Consider the following 25025-nt stretch of genomic DNA (forward strand, 5'->3'; position numbering starts at 1 on the left):
TCCTCCTCTAGTATCTCCCTGTCTGTGTGTACTGTATCTAGGCTGCCTGCATGTCCTGTCCCATCCTCGTCTTCCTCCTCCAGTATCTCCCTGCCTGTGTGAACAGTATCTGGCCTCCCTGTCCTATTCCTCCTCCTCTTCATCCTCCTCCAGTATCTCTGTGCCTGTGGGTACAGTAACTAGGCTGCCTGTCCTCTCCTGTCCCATCCTCTTCCTCCTCCTGTAGTCAGTGTCATTGTTGAGATTATTATTTATTAACTTGTTCATTGTGCCTAGCTGTTCCTGTCTGTCGGGCCATCTGTCCCCAGCGAGGTGCTGCCTCCGCGTTCTGTTCCCCCTGCCCGCGGGGGAGAAGGGGGACTGCTGGAGCACGCCTCGCCTTCTGCTGACAGTCACCCACCGGCCCACCGGGCACTGGCCCACCGGGCACCACGCCTTCTGTCAGCACTTTAGACCATCGTTCGTTACCTTGACAAACTTATCACAGACACCAAGTTCACCCTGCTCACTGGTGCAAAGGCATGACTAATAGAAAGCTGCAACAATGACACTTGTTGGTTACACAGGCCTCCAATCTGTTGGTAATTGGGTCACACGGGCCTCCAATCTGTTGGTAATTGGGTCACACGGGCCTCCAATCTGTTGGTAATTGGGTCACACGGGCCTCCAATCTGTTGGTAATTGGGTCACACGGGCCTCCAATCTGTTGGTAATTGGGTCACACGGGCCTCCAATCTGTTGGTAATTGGGTCACACGGGCCTCCAATCTGTTGGTAATTGGGTCACACGGGCCTCCAATCTGTTGGTAATTGGGTCACACAGGCCTCCAATCTGTTGGTAATTGGGTTACAAATACGTTCGCCATGTTTCTGTCGATATTATGGATCTAATTTGGAGGGGTTTTTTCGGCGTTGTCGTGAACGCAATTTCCGGTGGATTTCTCAACAAAACGTGGACAAGAAACGGAGGAATTTTGGCTATAAAAACAATCTTTATGGAACAAAAGGAACATTTGCTGTCTAACTGGGGGTCTCGTGAGTGAAAACATCCGAAGCTCATCAAAGGTAAACGATTTAGTTTGATTGCTTTTCTGATTTTTGTGACCAAGCTTCCTGCTGCTAGCTGGACATAATGCTATGCTAGGCTATCGATAAACTTACACAAATGCTTGTCTTGCTTTGGCTGTAAAGCATAATTTCAAAATCTGAGATGATTAACAAAAGGCTAAGCTGTGTTTCACTATATTTCACTTGTGATTTCATGAATATGAATATTTTCTAATAAGATTTTTATGTCCGTTGCGTTATGCTAATTAGTGCAGTTGATGATTCTCCCGTATCCGGGAGGGGTAGTTTCAAGAGGTATTTACAAAAATCTACTTTTGTAAAAAAAAATATTAAATTACCAATGGTTAAAGAGCAACAATAAAATAACAGTAACGAGACTATATACAGGGAGTACCGGTACAAAGTCAATGTGTGGGGGCACAGGTTAGTTGAGGTAATTGAGGTAATATGCACGTGACTATGCATATATACAGTTGAAGTCGGAAGTTTACATACACCTTAGCCAAATACATTTAAACTCAGTTATTCACAATTCCTGACATTACATCCTAGTAAAAAGTCCCTGTCTTAGGTCAGGTAGGATCACCACTTTATTTTAAGAATGTGAAATGTCAGAATAATAGCTGAGATAATGATTTATTTCAGATTTTAATTCTTTCATCACATTCCCAGTGGGTCAGAAGTTTGCATACACTCAATTGGTATTTGGTAGCATTGCCTTTAAATTGTTTAACTTGGGTCAAATGTTTCGGGTAGCCTTCCACAAGCGTCCCACAATAAGTTGGGTGAATTTTGGCCCATTCCTCCTGACAGAGCTGGTGGAACTGTCAGGTTAGGAGGCCTCGCTCGCACACGCTTTTTCAGTTCTGCCCACAAATGTTCTATAGGATTGAGGTCAGGGCTTTGTGAATGCCACTCCAATAACTTGACTTTGTTGTCCTTAAGCCATTTTTCCACAACTTTAGAAGACCCATTTGAAACCAAGCTTTAACTTCCTGACTGATGTCTTGAGATGTTGCTTCAATATATCCACATAATTTCCATCCTCATGATGCCATCTATATTGTGAAGTGCACCAGTCCCTCCTGCAGCAAAGCACCCCCACAACATCATGCTACCACCCCCGTGCTGCACGGTTGGGATGGGGTTCTTTGGCTTGCAAGCCTCCCCCTTTTCATTCAAAACATATCGATGGTCATTTTGGCCAAACAGTTCTATTTTTGTTTCATCCGACCATCGGACAATTCTCCAAAAAGTATGATCTTTGTCCCCACGTGCAGTTGCAAACCGTAGTCTGGCTTTTTTTTTAACAACCTCTCCCTCAACGTGAGCAAGATAAAGGAGATAATTGTGGACAACAGGAAAAGGAGGGACGAACACGCCCCCATTCACATCGGCGGGGCTGTAGTGGAGCGCATTGAGAGTTTCAAGTTCCTGTGTGTCCATTTCACCAACAAACTGTCATGGTCCAAACACACCAAGAAAGTCGTGAAGATGGCACGACAACGCCTTTTCCCCCTCAGGGGACGGAAAAGATTTGTCAATATCAAAAGACTAAAGCTTTGGTCCCCAGATCCTCCAAAAGTTCTACAGCTGCACCATCGAGAGAATCTTGACTGGCTGCATCACCGCCTGGTATAACAACTTCTCAGCATTCGACCGTAATGCACTACAGAGGGTAGTACGTACAGCCCAATACATCACTGGGGCCAAGATTCCTGCCATCCAGGACCTATATACTAGGCGGTGTCAGAGGAAGGCCCAAAAAATTGTCAAAGACTCCAGTCACCCAAGTCATAGACTGCCGTGCGGTTGCAAAGAGAACAAGCAGTACCGGAGAGCCAAGTCTCAATCCAAAACGCTCCTTAAAAGCTTCTACCCCCAAGTCACTCCACTCCTACTTACATGTACAAATTACCTCAACTAACCTGTTCCCCCTGCACATTGACTCGGTACCCCCTGTATATAGCCCCATTATTGTTATTTTATTGTGTTACTTTAATTTTTTTTGTTTATTTAGTAAATATTTTCCTAACTCTATTTTCTTCAAACTGCATTGTTGGTTAAGGGTTTGTAAATAAGCATTTCACTGTAAAGTCTGTTGTATTCGGCACATGTGACAAATAAAGGAGGGGGAGGGGGGCTGGAAGGGCACTACAGGAAGTGGCTAGCAGCAGAGCAGAGAGGTGCTAGGAGGCGTGTAGCACTTCTCCTCTGGGACGACATCTCATTATTGTGAACATGGTAGTTGTTCAGATTGGCCCACGCTCGCCTGGCCAGGAGCCAGCGCACTTATCTCAATTTAATCCTGTATAATGATTCAGCAGAGTGCAACTCTTAAATTATCGGCAGACACACTCTCCACTAAACACAACACAAGCGCACGCACGCACAAACGATCACGGGCATCACGCACAGCAGCCAGACAAACTCAAACAGCACAGATCCCTAAAGAAAAAAGGAACATGCACTTTCCTCCTGGCTTTGAAACTAGCGACTTTGTGATGCGAGTTGGTATACACATAATACAACCTAGAGAATATGGCAAGCAATGTTCTCAGATGATGAAATCATTTACCAACCCAACCCTCAGAAGTGGTTCCACAGTCCGCCGGTATTACACAGGTTGTTTGTATCACTATACTCTGTGTATAGTTGCATGTCTGAACCAGGCAACAAGAAGAACCTCGGTGGGAAACCCAAAAAGGATCAAAGGGAAGACAGACACAGAAACACCCCCCCCCCCCCCCCCCCCCGACAGACACAGAAACACACCCCCCCCCCCCCCCCCCCCCCAGACAGACACAGAAACACACCCCCCCCGACAGACACCCCCCCCCCCCCGCCCCCCCCGACAGACACAGAACCCCCCCCCCCGACAGACACAGAAACACACACCACCCCCCGACAGACACAGAAACACACACCACCCCCCGACAGACACAGAAACACACACCCCCCCGACAGAAACACACACACCCCCTGCTGCAAGCAGCTCCACCTTTGAACACTACTCAGGAGCGTTCATCCCTGCTATACCGCCCTCCCTGCTATACCGCCCTCCCTGCTATCCCGCCCTGTAGGTAGAAGGCAAGGCAGCCCACTGTCTGTTCACTCCTCTCACACCTCCAGTCCACCTGGTACCAACACGCAGGCACAATCACACACACACACACACACACACACATATTACACCAACACACACGCCCTTCTCCGTGTCAAAGCAACAGCTCTGTTAGTGGGTGGAAGGGGACTGTTTAATAACAAACCACAGTCATAGAACTGAAAAGAATAGAAACAAGGGCAGAACCTGGGTATACCCATCATGCAACAGGACCACAGTATGAACCAAAGGGAAAGTGATTGATTCATACTACACAGTAGAAATCCTAATGAAACCAGTGATGAAATCCTAATGAAACCAAACTAGCAGAGAGGTGGTATGTGGCTGGGTTAGACCGTACTTGTTCCTGGATCACAGACTGGAGAGGTCAGCCAGAGGTCAGCCAGGGCATGGAGGAAGAAGGCTGACAGGAAAACAAGGCTTACGGGGGTGGAATGATTGGGGGTCGAGGGTCAGACTGAGAAGAAGGTTGGGTGGGTGAAGGTCTAGCAGTACCTTAACTGGGAGATGCCAGGGCCTAGCTGGTCTACAGTGCCAGGGCCTATCTGGTCTACAGTGCCAGGGCCTAGCTGGTCTACAGTGCCAGGGCCTAGCTGGTCTACAGTGCCAGGGCCTAGCTAGTCTACAGTGCCAGGGCCTAGCTGGTCTACAGTGCAGTACGGTGCAGGGATCATTCTCCAGTAGTCCACAATGCAGGAAACACGACAACACAACACAGGACAGGACCAGGAGTTAGTCCTGTTGACGTAGGACCAGGAGTTAGTCCTGTTGACGTAGGACCAGGAGTTAGTCCTGTTGACGTAGGACCAGGAGTTAGTCCTGTACACGATAGTCTCTTGGTCAGTTCACAAGGTCAGGAAGAAACATCTGTCTTACTTCACATAACCTTCCTCTGATCCAGTATGGATCAGTGCCAAAGCCCTGACTGCATGCCTTTACGTTTCCCCCTGGGTTGCACCTGCCTCACTTACCGCCCTCCTGTGTTTACAAGACCCTGGCTGCGTCTGGGCGGTGGGGGGAGCTGCTGTAGCTGTACAGCAGGCAGATGGAGGGACCTCTGCCAGTAAAAATTGATGGTCACCGTAAAACCACTGTAAAAACCCTCTTCTGTTCAGGGCCCTAATAACCTGCCTCCGCCCAGACCACACCTCCAGGGCCCGCCCCACACTCCCCGGGCATTACATCAGGCTTAATGGTGCGTCTGCTCCTCATCCCCTCCCCCCTTGCTAGACTCAGTGTCAGGAGCCCGAGAAGAGTTATGGTTAAGAGCTGTGCTCTGGACACAGGCGAGAACTCATTCAATCACCTTAGCATGCACTGATATGTGGCCTGGGAGAAGCAGGACAGAGCCAGTAACATAAAGATGGGCCGGGATACAGATGGAGGGACAGCAGAAAGAGGAGGGAGTAGAGGGAGAATGTGTATGAAGGGGAAGAAGAAGACTTTCTGCCATGCTGTACCATTAGTCGGGAGAGGCAGAGGTTGATCCAGAACTGGGGACGAGACGGAGACCTAAATTAGCTGGTTAAGGATACGAACAGGAGAGGAACAATCTTAGCTTAAATAAGTACCAGTGGAGACCAATGTCTGCTGAAGAAGCTTATGTTGTGAATATTTGGGGTTAACATTTATGGAGATTTTACTCTTGAATTGCAATACTAAAAATCTCAACACTTTGCGTCTCTCAATCAAACTTCAGGTATAAAAAAGACTAGGACAGGAATAAGTACAAGTCCCACTATGACCTCCAGTCATCAAAGGAGGAAAGGGACATTATAGGAATAAGGTGGAGTCATACTACACAGGGTCCGACGCCCTCCGCATGTGGTAGGGGCTACAGTCCATTAAAGATTACAAAGGAAGGCCTGCCCAACGATGCCTGTCTACCAGACAAACTCAATGCACGCATTGAAAACAAAAACATCAAGGCGGTTATGAGGGCCGTCACTGACCCAGAGGATTGGGTGATCTCACATCTGTAATCATGAAGTGCTTTGATAATCTGGTTATGGCGCACATTACCTCCATCATCCCAGACCCATTCCAATTTGCATACCGCCCCAACAGATCCATAGATAACACAATCTCAATTGCTCTCCACACTGCCCCTATCCACCTAAATAAGAGGAACACCTATGTGAGAATGCTGTTCATTGACGACAGCTCATGGCAGAGGGTGGTGCTACAGCCCAGTACATCACTCGGGGAGAGCTCCCTGCCATCCAGGACATTATATCAGGCAGTGTGATAGGAAGGCCCGGAAAATCCTTAAAGACTCCAACCACCCAAGCCAAAGACTATACTCTCTACTTCTGCACGGCACGTGGTGCCATTGCATCAAATCTGGCACCAACAGGCTCTTGAACAGCTTCTATCCCCAAGCAATAGGACTGATAAATAGCTAACAAAAGAGCAACACTGACTTTCTGAGTTAACCTTGTATCCTCATTCGGAGTTAACCTTGTATCCTCATTCGGCGTTAACCTTGTATCCTCATTCGGAGTTAACCTTGTATCCTCTTTCGGAGTTAACCTTGTATCCTCATTGACCTTCTTATCCACATTCAAGCTGCTGCTACTCTGTTTCTTATATCCTGTTGCCTAGTCACCTTACCCTTATACATATCTACCTCTATCACTCCAGTATCCCGGCACATTGTAAATACGCTATTGGAACTGACCCTGTATATAGTATGGTATTGAACTGACCCTATATATAGGATGGTATTGAACTGACCCTGTATATAGTATGGTATTGAACTGACCCTGTATATAGTATGGTATTGAACTGACCCTGTATATAGTATGGTATTGAACTGACCCTGTATATAGGATGGTATTGAACTGACCCTGTATATAGGATGGTATTGAACTGACCCTGTATATAGGATGGTATTGAACTGACCCTGTATATAGGATGGTATTGAACTGACCCTGTATATAGGATGGTATTGAACTGACCCTGTATATAGGATGGTATTGAACTGACTGTATATAGGATGGTATTGAACTGACCCTGTATATAGTACGGCATTGAACTGACTCTATATATAGTATGGTTTGAACTGACTGTATATGATGGTATTGAACTGACCCTGTATATAGGATGGTATTGAACTGACCCTGTATATAGGATGGTATTGAACTGACTGTATATAGTATGGTATTGAACTGACTCTATATATAGGATGGTTTGAACTGACTGTATATAGGATGGTATTGAACTGACCCTGTATATAGTATGGTATTAAACTGACCCTGTATATAGGATGGTATTGAACTGACCCTGTATATAGGATGGTATTGAACTGACCCTGTATATAGTATGGTATTGAACTGACCCTGTATATAGTATGGTACTGGAACTGACTCTGTATATAGTATGGTATTGAACTGACCCTGTATATAGTATGGTACTGGAACTGACTCTGTATATAGGATGGTATTGAACTGACCCTGTATATAGTATGGTACTGGAACTGACCTTGTATATATTGTGGCAAACCTCTTCAAGGTTAGGAGCGTTTGTCACAAATTAAGTGGGAAACTGTCACCAAAATCACCTCTGAATGAGAGTTATTTCGAACAGGACGGTACCTGTGTTTGTTTCTCCGTCCGGGTCCACCCAGGCTGCAGGCTAGGTGAAGGATAGCAGGGTTTGGTACACGAATCGGGTTCTCGGTAGGTTCAGGTCCAAACGCCAACAGGTAAGTCCAAAACAGTCCAGCTCATACACGGTAAATCTAGCCAATATATATCGCCTCTTTCTCTATGGTTCACAGATCCTTCCAGCCCCCTCTCTCTCTTCCTGGTTTGTCTTGACCCTTAATCTGTGGGTCGGCCCCACCTTCTGAGCGTCCCCCTTGCTTCTGGGAATTATAGTTTTGGCAGTCGGCCATTTTGTGATCTGTAGTTCTGATCGGGGTGGCCATTTAAGTGATCGGGCAGAGCCCGTTTATTAGTTGTGCTCTCACATATCTGCCATTTATCACTCGACCCCCTTCTTTGCCACAATATTTTTTTTTTTTCTTTATTTAACTAGGCAAGTCAGTTAAGAACAAATTCTTATTTTCAATGACGGCCTAGGAACAGCAAAAAAAAGAAACGTCCTCTCACTGTCAACTGCGTTTATTTTCAGCAAACTTAACATGTGTAAATATTTGTATGAACATAACAAGATTCAACAACTGACATAAACTGAACAAGTTCCACAGACATGTGACTAACAGAAATTAAAAAATGTGTCCCTGAACAAAGGGGGGGTCAAAATCAAAAGTAACAGTCAATATCTGGTGTGGCCACCAGCTGCATTAAGTACTGCAGTGCATCTCTTCCTCATGGACTGCACCAGATATGCCAGTTCTTGCGTGAGATGTTACTCCACTCGTCCACCAAGGCACCTGCAAGTTCCCAAACATTTCTGGGGGGGGGGGGAATGGCCCTAGCCCTCACCCTCTGATCCAACAAGTCCCAGACGTGCTCAATGGGATTGAGATCCGGGCTCTTCGCTGGCAATGGCAGAACACTGACATTCCTGTCTTGCAGGAAATCACACACAGAAAGAGCAGTATGGCTGGTGGCATTGTTATGCTGGAGGGTCATGTCAGGATGAGCCTGCAGGAGGGTACCACATGAGGGAGAAGGATGTCCGTCTTCCCTGTAATGCACAGCGTTGAGATTGCCTGCAATGACAACAAGCTCAGTCCGATGATGCTGTGACACACCGCCCCAGTCCATGAAAGAACCTCCATATCGATCCCGCTCCAGAGTACAGGCCTCGGTGTAACGCTCATTCCTTCACGATAAAAGCGAATCCGACCATCACCCCTGGTGAGACAAAACAGCGACTCGTCAGTGAAGAGCACTTTTTGCCAGTCCTGTCTGGTCCAGCGACGGGGGGTTTGTGCCCATAGGCGACTTTGTTGCCGGTGATGTCTGGTGAGGACCTGCCTTACAACAGGCCTACAAGCCCTCAGTCCAGCCTCTCTCAGCCTATTGAAGACAGTCTGAGCACTGATGGAGGGATTGTGCGTTCCTGGTGTAAGTCGGGCAGTTGTTGTTGCCATCCTGTACCTGTCCCACATGTGTGATGTTCGGAAGTACTGATCCTGTGCAGGTGTTGTTACACGTGGTCTGCCACTGCGAGGACGATCAGCTGTCCGTTCTGTCTCCCTGTAGCACTGTCTTAGGCGTCTCACAGTACGGACATTGCAATTTATTGCCGTGGCCACATCTGCAGTCCTCATGCCTCCATGAAGCATGCCTAAGGCACGTTCACGCAGATGAGCAGGGACCCTGGGCATCTTTCTTTTGGTGTTTTTCAGAGTCAGTAGAAATCCTCTTCAGTGTCCTAAGTTTTCATAACTGTGACCTTAATTGCCTACCATCTGTAAGCTGTTAGTGTCTTAACGAGCGTTCCACAGGTGCATGTTCATTAATTGTTTATGGTTCATTCAACAAGCATGGGAAACAGTGTTTAAACCCTTTACAATGAAGATCTGTTTAGTTATTTGGATTTTTAGGAATTATCTTTGAAAGACAGGGTCCTGAAAAAGGGATGTTTCTTTTTTTGAGTTTATATAGTATGCTAACTTACTTCATTTTTTCCTATTCTAATTTCTTGTGGTTTTATTCTAGTATTAGATTGTTATTGACTATTGCATTGTTGGGTTTAGAGCTGGCAAGAAAGGCATTTCACTGTACTTTTGCATGTGACATTAAAACTTGAAACTATATTGAAACTACTGTGATATTGATTAATTATATTATATTCAACCCATTCAAACCTTTGCGACGGTCAAACTGTTCCTTAAAAAAACACTTCCCCAGCCTCCCGAGTGGCGCAACAGTCTGAGGCACTGCATCGCAGTGCTAGAGGCGTCACTACAGACCCGGGTTCGATCCCAGGCTGTATCACAACCGGCCGTGATCGAGAGTCCCCTAGGGCGGCACACAATTGGCCCAGCGTCGTCCGGGATAGGGTAGGGTTTGTATATTCTCCCAGACTGGTTTTATCAAAAACATTGTACCTTCACAATTCACACAGACATCTCCGTCCTACTCTTCCACAGTTTCAATCTCAAATCCTGGCCCATATAGCTGTCAATAGTACATTATTTTCCGTTCCTAACCCTCACTCACAGCTCCCTCTGAAGCTCATGTCCTCAAGCCTGGCTCCTCGTTCATAGACACACTATGATTGCACTGAGAATAAACCGACAACAGAACAAAACAACACAATCAAAACAGAGAAACTAAACGGGGTAGTTTTGTTGTGGGAAGTGCGTTGCAGTGGAAGACTCTTCTTACACCCCTGGTGCGCTCCCATCTCTCCAGCTGGGATCAGAGATTAGGAAAGAGTGGAAAGCTCTGAAGGTGCCTCTCGGAATTCTAAAAGCGCTGTGAACGGAGTTCAGGGCCGAGGAGAGACGTGAGAGATGTAGGAATCACCAGAGGACTCCCAACAGGGGGTGTTTGGCGGTGGGGGAGAGGCATCCTTACACACAGTTTTGTCTGGACACAACATCACAGGGATTTTAAAGAGAGGGGTCAAGGGTTCGTCGGTGACAGAAAAAGTTCAGAATGGCTTTGAGCAGTTTGAGGCTGGGACTTGAAATGGTCACCATGCATCTTTAGACAGGTGTCTACAGAACAGTGGAGGGGAGAACAGAGAGCGTGGCACTGCCAGGGCCTGGCGGCTTGCTCTCAGCACAGAGACCCCTGCTGGGACCTGACTGGCACAGTGGGCACATGGCACGGGGATAGCCGTCTGCTCCATGTTCATGGAGCCTCTATAACAAGTCTGTCATTGCTAAAAGCAGATGAATGCCTGTGAGAGCAATCTTTAATTTAACATCATATCTCCCTTATAGGAAATTATCTCTTAAGTGTTTTTTTCCCCATTTTAAAGTCTCCAACAGTTTACAGGCACACTATACATTCCGGGCCTTCTAGCGATCCCCTTCATCCTTTTAAATAGCGTAAAGCTGAGCGATTAAGCAACATTTCTGTTATTTTCTGGTTTTTAAACAACTAATTGACAGATATTGGTTCAATTATTTGAATTCCATTTAGTTTGGTTTCTCTAGAAATAAATCAGATCTGATGTAGTAGTGAGCTGTAGTTTCCAACTATTCTACATAGTTTAGCGCAGAAAACGTGGTAATTAACTACAATAACCATAATCCATTGCGTGTCCACTTGTCCGGTCTGTGTGGGGCGCAGAGATAGGGAGAGGAAGAGACAGCAGAATGTGCGATTGAGAGGGATAGAGAGCAGTTGCTTCGTGAGGTATCTCTATCTGAAAATACATTATCTAAGTAATTGATAGTTGGTATTCAGCAGTCATAAAAGTATGCCTTATTTACTTTGAAGAACTACTAAAATAGTGATTTTGTCAGACAGCATAGGCAGCAGCTCTATCGTGATGAGATGATGACTTGGAATGAAATAATAAAGTCATCAAATAAAATAAATGTAATATACACAAGAACTGAAATAAGTCATGTGAATATATTATTGTTAATAAGTGATAAGCAGTTACAGCACTCAATCATTGTGCATTTAATCTTTAAAATAATAATATCTAAACCAAAATCTTAATTTTTTTAAATAATCGAACTGAAACGAGCTCAAAAAGCACTAAAGTAGTGACAACAGTGACTACTAGAAGACTAGACAGAGGGGAAGAAAAGAAAGAGGGACAAAGTGTTGCACATCAAGTACTTTTTTGATTCCCTATAAAACGTCCCCTCTTAAGAAAGCCAATGAAAATTGGCTTGGATAAAGAAAGCAATCTCAATTGATTTAAGCCCCTGAAAAACTTTCAAATAGCCTGTACCTCGAGCTCTTAAACGTCTCTGGAGGACATAAATCTCTCTCTCTCTCTCTCTCTCTCTCTCTCTCTCTCTCTCTCTCTAATCCTTAAATACAGTCTGAAGAAGCGAGAGGATTCACATCTATTCAGTTTGTCGAGTCATTCGAATGCCTTGCTCCCCAGTTGTCACTTCAGTTATTACTTTCAAACCCAATTCTTCCTCCCTTCATTGCTCCACCTATGTAGGAGGAACATGCCCTTCCGGCTGCGTGGCTTCATAACTTCCCAGGACTTTGAGAAGTCTTTGCTCCAGAGCCTTTGGGAGCAGGGTGGACAGGACTGATGCCAAGAACAGTGTCCGGTGGCGGGGAAAACAGGGCAGGCCAGTCCCTGGTGGTGTTGGGGGGCCTGGAAGGAGAGAGGACAGCGCTAGCTCTGCCTGTAAGCTAATTAGCTCTGATGGAGAGAGAGAGAGAGGGTGGGAGAAAGAGAAAGAGGGAGGGAGAGAAAGAGAGAGGGGGGGAGAGAGAAAGAGAGTGCTCCAGAAAAAAAATGAAATAACAAGACGACCTCCTGAAATCGCACCAGCCTTTCGAAATAGCTGACCCACTTGTGGACACACTTTCTATATCTGCCTGTCCTCGATGCAGTAACCTATATAGGTTTGCAGTATCTACACATGGGAGACTAAAAATGGGCAACTCATCTGCTGCTGCTGAGTAAAGTAACCTGTAAAACTAGGCAACGGGTCGCCAGCTGGTGCCATGATCATGTACGGTTTAGAATGTGGTCATGCGGAATGCATGTTTCAGTACATTAAACAGCTGATATATCCAAAGTGTGTGAGAGGGGACACACATCTTCACACGACACTTTTCTTAACTCCACCACTTCTCTAAAAAGAAGAGGGACGCTTGAGAAGAACAACAGCCCCTAAGACTTACGGAACGCAACAGCATAATATATGCGGGTTCTTGTCACCGGCACAATCTCCACTTCGCACCGTGTTCTTTTCAGTGATGACACTCAAGGCCAAGTATAATGGGGTGCTGACACACATTTGTGTTGCATTAGGCCCCGAACCGACAGAGAGGCAATTACAGGGGGTCATTTGAATGTGCATTATGGAAACACATTAGTAAGAATAGCAAACAAAGACTAGAGACATTTAACGAGGAGAAGAAGAAAAAAAGACACAAGCTTATCTTTCTATGGGCACAGAAATGCTGCGGCCACTAAAAGCCATCTCGGAGTGATAGAAGATAAATGATGGCGATGATGAACCCTGCTTTCAGTGCTTTCTCCTCTGCTTAGCTGTAGGCAAACAGCGTGTGACGGCAACAATATAAATGAGGACTAACAGCACCCCTCCTCCAAGACAACCACCATTCCCAGGTTTAACCAAGTGATTAAGTGACCATTTTGGTCTGTATGTGCTTCGCCACATTGTACAGACAAACCTTTCGTACAAGAAACTCCTAGAGTTAATAAAAGAGCACGCATAGCCGACACGCACATTTTGTTGTCAGTCACATCGTGTCATTTTCAGAACTGTATCTTAAATCTAGTTATGCGGTCATCATGAGAAACATGTTGATGCGTGCTGTGTGTGTGTGTAAAGGACTACTTAGCCTAGTTAAAGGTGCACTATGCAGAAATTACGATGCCATTTCCTGGTTGCTAAAACTCCTAATTTCAGTTTATGTGACAAACTAAGCTAGTGTAGTGTAGAGAATCATTGTACCATCTAAACCGCAATGAAATATATTTTTTCCATCACCAAAAGTATAGTATTTTCAGCTGTTTGAAGCTGGTGTACAAAACCACAAGTAAAAGACGCAAAGATGAAACTTAAGAACGGGAAGCATAGAAATAGCGTACATAGAACAGATCTACCACTTCTTAGACTTACTTTCAAGTAGAATGACAGATCTATAACTCACATTTCTATGTGGATTTGGTCACGTTGCCCCAAACATTTACATATTGCAACTTTAAAAACAATATCCATTGTAAATTGTGTGCACAGTGGGGAAAGTTTCCAGAGACAACTAGGAAGAAGCAAACTCAGTATGCTTTTTTGTTGTTGTTGTTGCTATTGCAGGAAAGCCTTTTTTAGGCAGTCATCTGTTACGGCCCCCATGTTCCCAGACTGTTCCAACTCCCTAAGCCAGGCAGGCCATGTCATCTGCTGCAGGCTAAACTGAACACAGAGCTCTCAGGGAATAGACGTCACTTTATAATGGCAATGAGATACCACTGAAGCTACGGTGTATCTGGGACATCTCCAAAAGGAAAGGTATATGTGAGACCATATTCAATTGTAAAGACGACAGATGCTAAACCGCCTGGGAGCCTCCGCAGTTCCAAATGGAGATGTGTACTCACCTCTGATCCAGGGCGGTCTGTCTGCGTGGTTCTGTCAGCTTTTTGGCAGATGGGTTTCAGGGCAGCTTTGGCACTCTCCTGTACACAGAACACACAGACCAACATCAGGAATTTCACCCATACTAGGGGCCAGGAGTTTTCCCAGGTCAGGTTACGGGGTCAGGAAAAACTTCTGGCCCAAATGATATATCATAGTTAGGGCCAGAAGTTTTGGCTTGATCAAGTGGCCTGACAATGAGAAATCCCAGGCCCTGGTCTTACTGTATACAGTACATCATTGGTCTTACTACTAACAGTTGTTAGCGCACACGATTTAAGAAACACCACATGCAAAAAAAATAATGTATAAAATATTCAACTCCATCCAAGGCCACAAACCCTAAAACCACTGGGTCATGAACGTTTTTTGAAAGACACGCCGGGAGGATTTCGCAACCAAACCTTGGACCACGGTACCTTGCAAAGTGCACCAGAGAAAAAAAAAGGCTAATAAAAACAGACAGGTATTGCTGGCCAATGCGCTGCGAGGCCTCACTCTGGCATAATGAATACTTCTCAGCTGGCAGATTTATCAGCAGGCTGGAGGGGAGATTGGCTAAGAGCTGCCCTTTCCTTGAAAATACCACCCTTTTTTGGAGGGGGGGAGGGGGAAGGGGGCTGCCGACGATTCCCCTGCAAATGATGCTGGTGAGCATTACGTTCTGTTATTATCAATTCTATCAATCAGGGTTTCAATCAGGGTTTCAATTCTGGTTTGCAATCTGAGGCATATGTCCTGAATTAAAGTGGGTTATGCTGTGGCAGCAACCATGGCTGGTGAATGCCGCATGCAATCTGCCCGGAGAGGATCGTCACACTACCAGCGCCAGACTTCAAACAGTACGGAGGTCTCCCAACGTCACTCGTCTTTGGCTAAGATCCTTGTTTCATGAGGATTCTGATTGATTGGGCCATTCTTATCTAAGCTGGGCCAACACCACATTGCTTAGTGTGTTTTCCTATGGACCATATGGTAGTCTGAAGAGAAGGAGAGAGGAGCAATCGGTACCTAGAACCAGAATGTGCAAACACACAGATGTCAAACGGGAACTGACTCTGCGGGGCATACTGGCAGTGCTAGACATGATGACATGTTATATATAAAACAGGACAAATGACGCCTCGGAAGCAATATGTCAAATTATACATGTTTCCCAGTACAATACCAACAGCTCTACAAACCCAGAAAAACACTTTACATTCCCGACTTGCATTTGGTTTATTTTGGGAACATACATTCTCCATTAAAACAACAACAAACAAAATGACTTGTTTCGGTTTTCAAATCAAATACAAAGCTAGGTAAAAAAATAAATAATAATCATTTTGCTTTCTAAATTTGATCAAATGCGATCAAAGCCAATTAAAATAAACATAAAACAACAACACTACTTTTCCCTTTGTTAGTCAATCTTCATATTTCTCTTTAATCTATATTATGAAGGGGAGAGGAGAGCAGTGCTGAGTGTGATAAGCTGGAGAGAAAGTCCTAAACAAGGAAAGAAATGGAGAGGGGGAGAGTTAGAGAGATATATAACTCTCCTAAGTGCCCTCTACTGTTGTCAAAGGAACGGCTAGAGGCTGAGATGCTGTCTGTGTGCCCTGTGCTGAAGTGCTGTCTGTGTGCCCTGTGCTGAAGTGCTGTCTGTGTGCCCTGTGCTGAAGTGCTGTCTGTGTGCCCTGTGCTGAAGTGCTGTCTGTGTGCCCTGTGCTGAGATGCTGTCTGTGTGCCCTGTGCTGAAGTGCTGTCTGTGCTGAAGTGCTGTCTGTGTGCCCTGTGCTGAAGTGCTGTCTGTGTGCCCTGTGCTGAAGTGCTGTCTGTGTGCCCTGTGCTGAGGTGCTGTCTGCGTGCACCATGCTGAGGTGCTGTCTGCGTGTACCATGCGGAGGTGCTGTCTGCGTGCACCATGCTGAGGTGCTGTCTGCGTGTACCATGCGGAGGTGCTGTCTGCGTGCACCATGCTGAGGTGCTGTCTGCCTGTACCATGCGGAGGTGCTGTCTGCGTGCACCATGCCGAGGTGCTCCAAACCAATAAGGAGCTTCCATGTCAATCGGTCCCAGTTGCTGCTGTTTTGCACAGGCAACTATTAAAAGACAGCACATGTGCATCCTGAGAAGACACTAGTGCACCTCCCGTATCCCATTCTGTATCGAGTTGTCCTATACAGTGCCTTGCGAAAGTATTCGGCCCCCTTGAACCTTTTGCCACATTTCAGGCTTCAAACATAAAGATATAAAACTGTATTTTTTTGTGAAGAATCAACAACAAGTGGGACACAATCATGAAGTGGAACGACATTTATTGGATATTTCAAACTTTTTTAACAAATCAAAAACTGAAAAATTGGGCGTGCAAAATTATTCAGCCCCCTTAAGTTAATACTTTGTAGCACCACCTTTTGCTGCGATTACAGCTGTAAGTCGCTTGGGGTATGTCTCTATCAGTTTTGCACATAGAGAGACTGAAATGTTTTCCCATTCCTCCTTGCAAAACAGCTCGAGCTCAGTGAGGTTGGATGGAGAGCATTTGTGAACAGCAGTTTTCAGTTCTTTCCACAGATTCTCGATTGGATTCAGGTCTGGACTTTGACTTGGCCATTCTAACACCTGGATATGTTTATTTTTGAACCATTCCATTGTAGATTTTGCTTTATGTTTTGGATCATTGTCTTGTTGGAAGACAAATCTCCGTCCCAGTCTCAGGTCTTTTGCAGACTCCATCAGCTTTTCTTCCAGAATGGTCCTGTATTTGGCTCCATCCATCTTCCCATCAATTTTAACCATCTTCCCTGTCCATGCTGAAGAAAAGCAGGCCCAAACCATGATGCTGCCACCACCATGTTTGACAGTGGGGATGGTGTGTTCAGCTGTGTTGCTTTTACGCCAAACATAACGTTTTGCATTGTTGCCAAAAAGTTCAATTTTGGTTTCATCTGACCAGAGCACCTTCTTCCACATGTTTGGTGTGTCTCCCAAGTGGCTTGTGGCAAACTTTAAACAACACATTTTATGGATATCTTTAAGAAATGGCTTTCTTCTTGCCACTCTTCCATAAAGGCCAGATTTGTGCAATATACGACTGATTGTTGTCCTATGGACAGCGTCTCCCACCTCAGCTGTAGATCTCTGCAGTTCATCCAGAGTGATCATGGGCCTCTTGGCTGCATCTCTGATCAGTCTTCTCCTTGTATGAGCTGAACGTTTAGAGGGACGGCCAGGTCTTGGTAGATTTGCAGTGGTCTGATACTCCTTCCATTTCAATATTATCGCTTGCACAGTGCTCCTTGGGATGTTTAAAGCTTGGGAAATCTTTTTGTATCCAAATCCGTCTTTAAACTTCTTCACAACAGTATCTCGGACCTGCCTGGTGTGTTCCTTGTTCTTCATGATGCTTTCTGCGCTTTTAACGGACCTCTGAGACTATCACAGTGCAGGTGCATTTATACGGAGACTTGATTACACACAGGTGGATTGTATTTATCATCATTAGTCATTTAGGTCAACATTGGATCATTCAGAGATCCTCACTGAACTTCTGGAGAGAGTTTGCTGCACTGAAAGTAAAGGGGCTGAATAATTTTGCACGCCCAATTTTTCAGTTTTTGAATTGTTAAAAAAGTTTGAAATATCCAATAAATGTCGTTCCACTTCATGATTGTGTCCCACTTGTTGTTGATTCTTCACAAAAAAATACAGTTTTATATATTTATGTTTGAAGCCTGAAATGTGGCAAAAGGTCGCAAAGTTCAAGGGGGCCGAATACTTTCGCAAGGCACTGTATATCAGAAGTGAACTGAATTTCTAATGGAAGAACCCACATACATTACATTCAACGTTCAGACATTCTTCTCACACAGTGCTACAGTGTGCCTCTCACCAGTTGAGCCTGCAGTTGGAGGATCAGCTCGTCCTTCTCCCTCAGCTGCAGCACCAGAGCCTCTTCCCTCCCCGGCTCCTGGAATGAAGAGCAGAGAAAGTCACACACTACTTCAGGAGGATACACAGGGGAAGGTGAACACTGAGCATAGAGCCACCACATTTTTAATTGTACCTTTATTTAACTAGGTAAGTCAAGTTAAGAACAAATGTTTATTTACAATGACGGCCTACCCTGGCTAAACCCTAACCTGGACGACGCTGGGCCAATTGTACGCCGCCCTATGGGACCCACAATCACGGCCGGTTGTGACACAGCCTGGAATCAAACCAGGATCTGTAGTGACGCATCTAGCACTGAGATGCAGTGCCTTAGACCGCCGCGCCACTTGGGAACCACCACACTCGGGAGCCAACCACATCACTACCATAGAAGAGAAGGTAATGTCTAGAATGTGGAGTCAGAACACAGGCCACTGTATTGTGGAGTCAGAACACAGGCCACTGTATTGTGGAGTCAGAACACAGGCCCCTGTATTGTGGAGTCAGAACACAGGCCACTGTATTGTGGAGTCAGAACACAGGCCACTGTATTGTGGAGTCAGAACACAGGCCCCTGTATTGTGGAGTCAGAACACAGGCCACTGTATTGTGGAGTCAGAACACAGGCCACTGTATTGTGGAGTCAGAACACAGGCCCCTGTATTGTGGAGTCAGAACACAGGCCACTGTATTGTGGAGTCAGAACACAGGCCCCTGTATTGTGGAGTCAGAACACAGGCCACTGTATTGTGGAGTCAGAACACAGGCCACTGTATTGTGGAGTCAGAACACAGGCCCCTGTATTGTGGAGTCAGAACACAGGCCACTGTATTGTGGAGTCAGAACACAGGCCACTGTATTGTGGAGTCAGAACACAGGCCCCTGTATTGTGGAGTCAGAACACAGGCCACTGTATTGTGGAGTCAGAACACAGGCCCCTGTATTGTGGAGTCAGAACACAGGCCACTGTATTGTGGAGTCAGAACACAGGCCACTGTATTGTGGAGTCAGAACACAGGCCCCTGTATTGTGGAGTCAGAACACAGGCCACTGTATTGTGGAGTCAGAACACAGGCCACTGTATTGTGGAGTCAGAACACAGGCCCCTGTATTGTGGAGTCAGAACACAGGCCACTGTATTGTGGAGTCAGAACACAGGCCACTGTATTATGGAACAGGGGAAGTGGGGAGCAGGACAGAAAGAGAGGGGGGAGAGCAGGGTGAAGAGTGTGTGTACAGTATGTGCTCTCCCTCTGGTAAACTTAAGATGAACTATGGCTGCATCACAGCAAATACAGCACTTCTTTCTCCATGACCTTGTCTGGTCAGCAGCCAGTAAGGGGAGGCAGGCCCTAGCAACCATATATGGCCAACGCTCTAACCACAACGCTCTACCTGCCGCCCCGATTATAAACTGGTTAACAACAATATTAGAGCAGTAAAAACAAATGTTTTGTCATAGCCGTGGTATTCAGTCTGATATACCATGGCTGTCAGCCAATCAGCATTCAGGGTTTTAAATACCCAGTTAATAAATAAACAACAATAGAACTCTGCGGTCTACGTGACCCAATGTTTCAAATCTGAATAGGCTTAGTGCCTTCTGTTGCTTTATGCCTGTTGTTTTCTTTGGGTTTTTCCTAACACAACATCAAATCCCCGTCGGCCATTGTTTTCTGACCCTCTGTTACTCTCAAATAACCCCCCCCCCCACGAAAAAAAAACATGCGTGGGCGAAAAGTTTGTCTCTTTCTGAAACAGACCTTGTCATATTAGTCCGATAATGCCATGGAAGCCTGTGTTTTTGTCTTCCGTGGTGGGGTCGCGTCCTGAGGAGGTCACACAGAGTAAACAGGGAACTGTAACATCCTCTAAACCCGCCGCCTGAGGGGAATCCTTAAATCTGTCTTCATTAGAGATGTTCACGGACAGGCACTTTATCTGCACATTACCATAGAGGAGGGAGAGAGAGACAGACAGAGCGAGACTGGGTCCCCAGCCCAACCCACCCTCGCCACCCCTATGAATATACAACAGAACACGTAGGCAGCCTCTCTCCCTCCCCACAATGAGCCTGACCACCCAAGGTTAACAAAGTTGGGCTGAATGTCTGTATAGTGACCCTATTGGTCAGCCTAATTCGCAGTGAGGGTAGAATGTTTACAGCAAATGTGGCCGGGCCCTGGGCAAAAACAGCAGTAGGCACGCACACACACACACACACCTTAACAGCACCTCAAGGAGACAGCCAGGCTGCGGAAGGTTTCTAAGAGTTCAGGTTTATCTGCAGCCTCACCCGGCCTCTGGACAGGATGTCAGAAAGTGTTGCCTTTCCTGCCACTTCTTTGTACAGAGACAACACAAAAGGTTACGCGGAACACGTCAGGCGATGGATGAGCTTGGCATTCCGCTGCGATCACTCCATCCAAGGAGGAGTGACGAGAGAGCGCCCGCCATGCCGCTGCCTGCTCCCATTCCCCAGTCGTACGCCGGCACTGTGCTCTCCACGGGAGCCGCTTTCCAAGGGCGCTAATTATAAAAAGGCAGGGATAGCAAATGTTCGCTAAAGGAAGTTTTGCTCAAAGTAGGACAAGGAGTGACATGGTTTCGTCTCAGGTGGGTTCCAGGGCTTTATTTTTAAACTCCGATTTTTCTGGAACGGCAGGACGAGTCCCACCACTCTCCCCTTTCATCCGACAATGTCAGATGCATGGGCTCTCTCTCTCTCTCTCTCGGAGGAGGAGGAGGAGATGGACCAGAGCGTCACATGGCGCTCCTTCTGCATAGTGTTCCTGCTCCTGCTGGTGCGGCTGCTCCATGTAGGTCAGTAAAGAGGTCACAAACACACACACACACCCACACCCACACACATAAACCTAATTTCCACTCATGTGCTCTTAACTCCACAAGCGACACAAAAACTCTGCTGCCAACCACCAAACTAAATCACCTTTCTCTTAGAAAACCCTGACAAAAGCCCATTTGATAAATCCTCCACTGCCACCCCGAGACTTCCCCAAAGGGATTCATTAATAAGATCATCTCATCTAGATCAAATTCCACTGATGCAATGAGGGAGAAAGGCTCAGGTTGCTGTGGCACTTTAAGGTGCAGACGGACTGGAACAGGTTTTTGATCTTTTAAAGAACTGCAGGTGGTAGAAAACACATCTAAATGTGTCCAGACTGGAGAAAGCTTTAGAGGTTTATTATACAGCACGGTCGAGATACAGTGGGGAGAACAAGTATTTGATACACTGCCAATTTTGCAGGTTTTCCTACTTACAAAGCATGTAGAGGTCTGTAATTTTTTATCATAGGTACATTTCAACTGTGAGAGACGGAATCTAAAACAAAAATCCAGAAAATCACATTGTATGATTTTTAAGTAATTAATTTGCATTTTATTGCATGACATAAGTATTTGATCACCAACCAACCAGTAAGAATTCCGGCTCTCACAGACCTGTTAGTTTTTCTTTAAGAAGCCCTCCTGTTCTCCACTCATTACCTGTATTAACTGCACCTGTTTGAACTCGTTACCTGTATAAAAGACACCTGTCCACACACTCAATCAGACTCCAACCTCTCCACAATGGCCAAGACCAGAGAGCTGTGTAAGGACATCAGGGATAACATTGTAGACCTGCACAAGGCTGGGATGGGCTACAGGACAATAGGCAAGCAGCTTGGTGAGAAGGCAACAACTGTTGCCGCAATTATTCGACAATGGAAGAGGTTCAAGATGACGGTCAATCACCCTTGGTCTGGGGCTCCATGCAAGATCTCACCCTGTGGGGCATCAATGATCATGAAGAAGGTGAGGGATCAGCCCAGAACTACACGGCAGGACCTGGTCAATGACCTGAAGAGAGCTGGGACCACAGTCTCAAAGAAAACCATTAGTAACACACTACGCCGTCATGGATTAAAATCCTGCAGCGCACGCAAGGTCCCCCTGTTCAAGCCAGCGCATGTCCAGGCCCGTCTGATGTTTGCCAATGACCATCTGGATGATCCAGAGGAGGAATGGGAGAAGGTCATGTGGTCTGATGAGACAAAAATAGAGCCTTTTGGTCTAAACTCCACTCGCCGTGTTAGGAGGAAGAAGAAGGATGAGTACAACCCCAAGAACACCATCCCAACTGTGAAGCATGGAGGTGGAATCATCATTCTTTGGAGATGCTTTTCTGCAAAGGGGACAGGACGACTGCACCGTATTGAGGGGAGGATGGATGGGGCCATGTATCGCGAGATCTTGGCCAACAACCTCCTTCCCTCAGTAAGAGCATTGAAGATGGGTCGTGGCTGGGTCTTCCAGCATGACAGCGACCCGAAACACACAGCCAGGGCAACTAAGGAGTGGCTCCGTAAGAAGCATCTCAAGGTCCTGGAGTGGACTAGCCAGTCTCCAGACCTGAACCCAAAAGAAAATCTTTGGAGGGAGCTGAAAGTCCGTATTGCCCAGCGACAGCCCCGAAACCTGAAGGATCTGAAGAAGGTCTGTATGGAGGAGTGGGCCAAAATCCCTGCTGCAGTGTGTGCAAACCTGGTCAAGAACTGCAGGAAACGTATGATGTCTGTAATTGCAAACAAAGGTTTCTGTACCAAATATTAAGTTCTGCTTTTCTGATGTATCAAATACTTATGTCATGCAATAAAATGCAAATGAATTACTTAAAAATCATACAATGTGATTTCCTGGATTTTTGTTTTAAAATGCAAATGAATTACTTAAAAATCATACAATGTGATTTCCTGGATTTTTGTTTTAGATTCCGTCTCTCACAGTTGAAGTGTACCTATGATACAAATTACAGACCTCTTTGCTTTGTAAGTAGGAAAAACCTGCAAAATCGGCAGTGTATCAAATACTTGTTCTCCCCACTATAGATACCCCTTGTGGTTGAGCTTTGAGGAGGTGATCTGTTAGCTGTGAAAAAACCATTACCTTGAGGGGCAGTGACTTCTCACTACAAGGGCTGATGGGGAGAGAATGAAGGATGCTTGCAGGGCTTGTGTCAGTGCTCTGAGGGAGAGAGGTGACATTCAGAAATGTTATTGTTATATTTGCAATAACATGCACACATCCTAAAACGATTACATTCTTAATTTATTATTTAAATAAAACATATTATTTTGAGGTGAGAGGATAACATGTCAATAGGAATATGATAAATATACTGTAACAGGAAGTTGTTACAGACAGTACAGACAGGAGAAAGACTGTTACAACACTGACAGTGACATCAAGACTATCGTACAGCGTCTCATCACATCCAGGTTCAGTTATACATCTATTATCATGCTTCAATATATAGAATATCCTAACTCTAACAGGGTAATCATCTTCAGATATTATGTGATTGGATGCCCTTAAAGTGAAGCAGTGGGTATTGGGCACTTACAGGTGCAGTATATATAGTCAGACAGACTAGTCCGACCCAGAATGTTTGAACTTTGATCAATGTGTATCCCCACATGCATGTTTAAGGTCACATTTATCCTACAGGCTGGCGTAGAAATGTCCAGACAATTAGATAAGGTTCAGTTAAAACCCATTTCAATTTCGGAATGGCGCTGCCTGAAAGCATTCATTTGAATAACGTTTTATTTGAGGTGCCAGAGCTCAGTGACCAGAGATGATAAATTAATAACGTAGCCCCCAGCCCACTTTGATACACTTTAATCATACTGAAATCAGAAATCAAGAATTGAAATGCTTAAAATAACTAAAGGCATTTTACCCCCTTTAAACTTGGCATTCAAAAGGGTATTTTCAGAGCCTCTGTGAAAAGCATTCGGTGCAATAATGTTTTTTTTTTTGCCTGAGCAGAAAGGCCCAGAGCCTCTGTGTTTTATCCAATATTAGACTGTTTTATTCTGTATGTGTAAAGGATGAAACACCACAAGAGGAGGAGAAAAGCGTATAACAGAGAATAAGACAATGTCTCGCTCGAATCAGCTTGTGATCTGTTTGCGTTCGTTTGGATCTCAGTTTAAACACAACAGGAGGCAGATGCTACTAGAGGGAGGTGTCATCCAATAACAACACAGGGAGATGTGAATTACAGCTGTCTTGTCACCAAATAATATATTCAGACTGTTACGGTCTTTTTGCCAGAGCAGCCGCTTGGTACTGTAGGACTGGGTCTTGTCCATGGCCATTGTAAAATGGATTGCAAGAAATTAAATGTTAACCAAACACCATGGAATCTGCTGGGACGATAGCAATGTGTGATTTCTCGTCTAATCAGCCATTACACAAATAGCTAATCACTTTATAATAGTTGGATGTAATTTGATTGCGTTTCTTTAGCCACTCCAGATACTATCCATTCCCAGAATCAAAACCCTCATTAAATAAACAAAGGCGTTTAAAAAGCTGTGGAGGGCACGGCGTCGGGTGAGGCTTTAACAAGCTCCCAGCTTCCCTGAGTGACAACGCCAAAAGCTCATAGTTATTCAAATAAACAAATGTAAGTACATGTTGTTGAGGTTTAAAAATACCATGTTCGGGCCTTTGATAGAGGAGAATACCGGTAGATGAAGGCTGGCTGGTCTGCTGCTGGGGCATCTACCATTCTGATGTAGGCTACATCACATGTTGCTCTCAATTGGGTGATTAATGCCATTGACTAGGGTCTTTGTTATGCTCATGGGTAAGTTTCTAT

At 45.5% G+C, this 25025-nt stretch overlaps 1 protein-coding gene across 1 annotated transcript in view; it reads right to left on the reverse strand.

The window, feature by feature from the left end:
* The window catches only part of LOC139411905 (serine-rich coiled-coil domain-containing protein 1-like), a 109008-nt gene that overhangs the window by 40226 nt on the left and 43757 nt on the right, over window positions 1-25025 (reverse strand). Inside the window, exons 7-9 of the mRNA XM_071158657.1 lie at window positions 23303-23380; window positions 18312-18389; window positions 14395-14472 (exon numbers count right to left, since the gene is read on the reverse strand). Coding sequence (XP_071014758.1) covers window positions 14395-14472; window positions 18312-18389; window positions 23303-23380 — 234 coding nt within the window. The remainder of the gene's footprint in view (window positions 1-14394; window positions 14473-18311; window positions 18390-23302; window positions 23381-25025) is intronic.

The sequence above is a fragment of the Oncorhynchus clarkii genome, chromosome 6, assembly GCF_045791955.1.
Source record: "Oncorhynchus clarkii lewisi isolate Uvic-CL-2024 chromosome 6, UVic_Ocla_1.0, whole genome shotgun sequence".
Taxonomy (NCBI): domain Eukaryota; kingdom Metazoa; phylum Chordata; class Actinopteri; order Salmoniformes; family Salmonidae; genus Oncorhynchus; species Oncorhynchus clarkii.